General features: G+C 39.2%; 1 protein-coding gene across 1 annotated transcript in view; it reads right to left on the bottom strand.

Moving 5' to 3' along the window:
- npr3 (natriuretic peptide receptor 3) overlaps positions 1–643 on the bottom strand; it is a 15,700-nt gene extending 15,057 nt beyond the window's left edge. Inside the window, exon 1 of the mRNA XM_079750059.1 lies at positions 5–643. Coding sequence (XP_079606185.1) covers positions 5–255 — 251 coding nt within the window. The 5' untranslated portion in view covers positions 256–643. The remainder of the gene's footprint in view (positions 1–4) is intronic.
- Positions 644–3,407: the final 2,764 nt, after the last annotated feature.

Genomic DNA, 3,407 nt, shown 5'->3' with positions numbered 1-3,407 from the left:
GTACGAGCCGTCCACCAGGCTGAAGAGCGCGGAGTTCCCGCACTCCGAGTCCGCGAAGCTCAGGTTGAACGTCAGCGCGCCGTGCGGGTCTGCGCCCCGCAGCCGCCGCTGCGCGTACTGGAGGGCGGGTGCGACGCGCGGGTACGAGAAGAGGTAGGAGTTGTTTTTGGGGAGAATCACCAACACGTCCACCACCTCGGAGCCGCTGCTCAAGGGCCACAGCAGCAGGACGCACAGTAGAATCAAACTCGCCATCCTCCGAAAGTTAGCACGTGTGTCTCCAAGTTCCGCTCAGCGCGGCGGCAACATGAGTCGCGAGCAGACCAAGATTATTAGTGTTATTATTATAATTATTATTATTATTATTATTATTATTATTATTAATAATAATAATAATAATAATAATAGTAATAACAATATTAGTGCCAATACAAAAATACTAATAATGATAATAAATATTATTATTATTTTAATAATGCAAAAATTATACAAAAAAAAAGAAAATAAGAATAATAAGAATCAGATTATAAGAAAATAATGATACAAATAAAATATTCCCGAGTGAATAAATAATTAAGAGGATCCAATCAGGCTGGCGGGAGGAAGCAGACACGTGTTGCTCTGCGGTCCATCAGAGTCTCGAGACGCGCTCCTCTCCTCCGGTCGCAGCGCTGCTCGTGCGTTTTGAACCATCTTGTCATTATTATGCCTACGTCATCGGGGCGCTCCCACCTCCTCCTTAAAGGTACAGACACCTCCTCCTAAAAGGTACAGACACCTCCTCCTTCTCCTCCTTGAAGGTACAGACACCTCATTCTCCTTCTTAATTGCAAAGAAACCTCCTCCTCCCTCTTAAGTCTTAAGGCCCGTCCCTCTTAAAGGTACAGTGCTCCCTCTTAAAGGTACAGTTCTTCCTCTTAAAGGTACAGTTCTTCCTCTTTAAGGTACATACACCTCCTTCTCCCTCTTAAGGCTTCAGGCCCATCCCTCTAAAAGGTACAGGACTCCCTTTTAAAGGTACAGACACATCCCTCTCCCTGTTAAAGGTACAGGCCCTTGATATGAGGAACAAGGATGAGGTGAACCAGTAGGAGGTGAAGGGAGGGGAAATTGATTGGGGGACTGGAATACCTATTTTCAACTTAACCTTCAGCTGATTGAAAGTGAATGATTAAGTTGTTTGTATGGATTACATGCAGTTATTATCTGAGCTGGTTATCATGATCTCAGGTTCTCCTGGTTCCTCAGGAGACTTTAGGATCCCGTAGAAGGTTCTTAACACTAATTCTGTTTTCTACTGCTGTCAGCAGGCCACTCTAAACTAGACAGGGTTAATATTATAAATGTATGTTATTTATTATAATTCATGAGGCCAAGGTGAGCTAAAGCATTGATTCCCACTGCTCAGATTAGTTTAATAATTGAAGCGTTGTCATTTCTACTTCATAGTCCGTTTGGAAACGATAACTGAACTGGTGTAATAATATGAATGGTTTCTTATTAAAACAATAAATGGTGTAATAATATGAATGGTTTCTTATTAAAACAATAACTGGTGTAATAATATGAATGGTTTCTTATTGAAATGATAACTGAACTGGGGTAATAATATGAATGGTTTCTTATTGAAATGATAACTGAACTGGTGTAATAATATGAATGGTTTCTTATTGAAATGATAACTGAACTGGTGTAATAATATGAATGGTTTCTTATTGAAATGATAACTGAACTGGTGTAATAATATGAATGGTTTCTTATTGAAATGATAACTGAACTGGTGTAATAATATGAATGGTTTCTTATTGAAATGATAACTGAACTAGTGTAATAATATGAATGGTTTCCTATTGAAACGATCACTGACCTGGGCTATCAGGTGTAGATAAAGAGAGTGAGATGGCGTTCCCTGAAGCCTGGCCCTTCTGGTGAACCGTTTAGGGGTATAGGGTCATCTGATAGACTCAACAAGGCCTCAGCGATGTGGATCGGACATCTGCTTTATCTGATCCATCTCCTACATCACACCACTAATGTGAGTAATATGGAACATTTAGCTAAAGCTAACGCCTTGTTGACTAACTTTAAATGTCTAAATGTTTACCTTAATGCCCATAATGACCATAACCCTCATTGGGTGATTTCCACAAAGCTCTGTGGAGAGTTTCCCAGTGCTCCCTAATTCATGATCTCTGCTCTCTAATTCATGATCTCTGTTCCCTAATTCATGATCTCTGCCTTCAGCTGCGTCTGGATGTGGTTTTTAATCCAATCAGGCCGCTGGCTTTATCCTATCTCAGAGCATCGGCCAGCTGTCCCCTGCAGCAGGAACATGTGCTATTAAAATAAGGATTTGTTGAAATCATGTATTCAATGTTTCATTAAAATCATGATTTATTAACATCATACTTTATTTAAATAATACAGTATCAACAAAATATTTTATTAAAATTAGTATACTAAAATCATGCTTTATATTCAAAATACGTTATTACAACTGTTTCAACACAGTATTTTATTAACATATTTTTTTGTAACCATCTTGAATTAAAGGAAATCAGATAATACATTGTGTCCTTGAGTTTTCCCTGTCAGTTAAAACTCCTCTCTGTTCCGCTATCGTCGAGCAGTTGGCGTCACCTAGTGGCCGCTACATGGTACTGCCGCTATGACCGAACCTCGAGGTAGTTCTACAGGTATTTATGTTGCATCTTATTCACATTCACAGGAATAAGATTTGCAGAGATACATTAATACTTCATGAGTGTATAATGTATATATAGGTGTGTAATCCTACTTCATAACTGTATAATGCATACGATATAATAGGTGTGTAAGCCTCATAACTGTATAATGTATATGATATAATAGGTGTGTAGGCCTACTTTATAAGAGTATAATATATATGATATAATTGGTAGGCCAATATTATAAGTGTAGCCTACTATTGTGTAGAATAGTGTGTATACTAAGTGTAAAGGCTCATAATAAGTTTACTTATTGAATAGAATAGTTTGTATAAAAAGTTATTCATACATATTCACACTTTATCATCCAGCAGGAATGACAGCAGCTTTAAAGATGTGACTCAACAGTGTAAACAGGTCAGGTGTAGGCCTACCGTGTTCTCATGTTGTAACGGTGTAGGCCTACCATGTTCTCATGTTGTAGGTCTACCGTGTTCTCATGTTTTAGGTCTACCATGTTCTCATGTTGTAGGCCTACCGTGTTCTCATGTTGTAGGTCTACCGTGTTCTTATGTTGTGAAGGTGTAGGCCTAAAGTACTCTCATGTTGTAGGCCTACCATGTTCTCATGTTGTGCAGGTGTAGGCCTACCATGTTCTCATGTTGTGCAGTTGTAGGCCTATCGTGTTCTCATGTTGTAAGCCTACCATGTTCTCATGTT

Source organism: Pollachius pollachius (assembly GCF_949987615.1).
Source record: "Pollachius pollachius genome assembly, chromosome: 1".
NCBI classification, from domain to species: domain Eukaryota; kingdom Metazoa; phylum Chordata; class Actinopteri; order Gadiformes; family Gadidae; genus Pollachius; species Pollachius pollachius.
The sequence above is the reverse complement of the archived record's forward strand: the minus strand, read 5'-3'. Positions and strand labels throughout refer to the sequence as shown.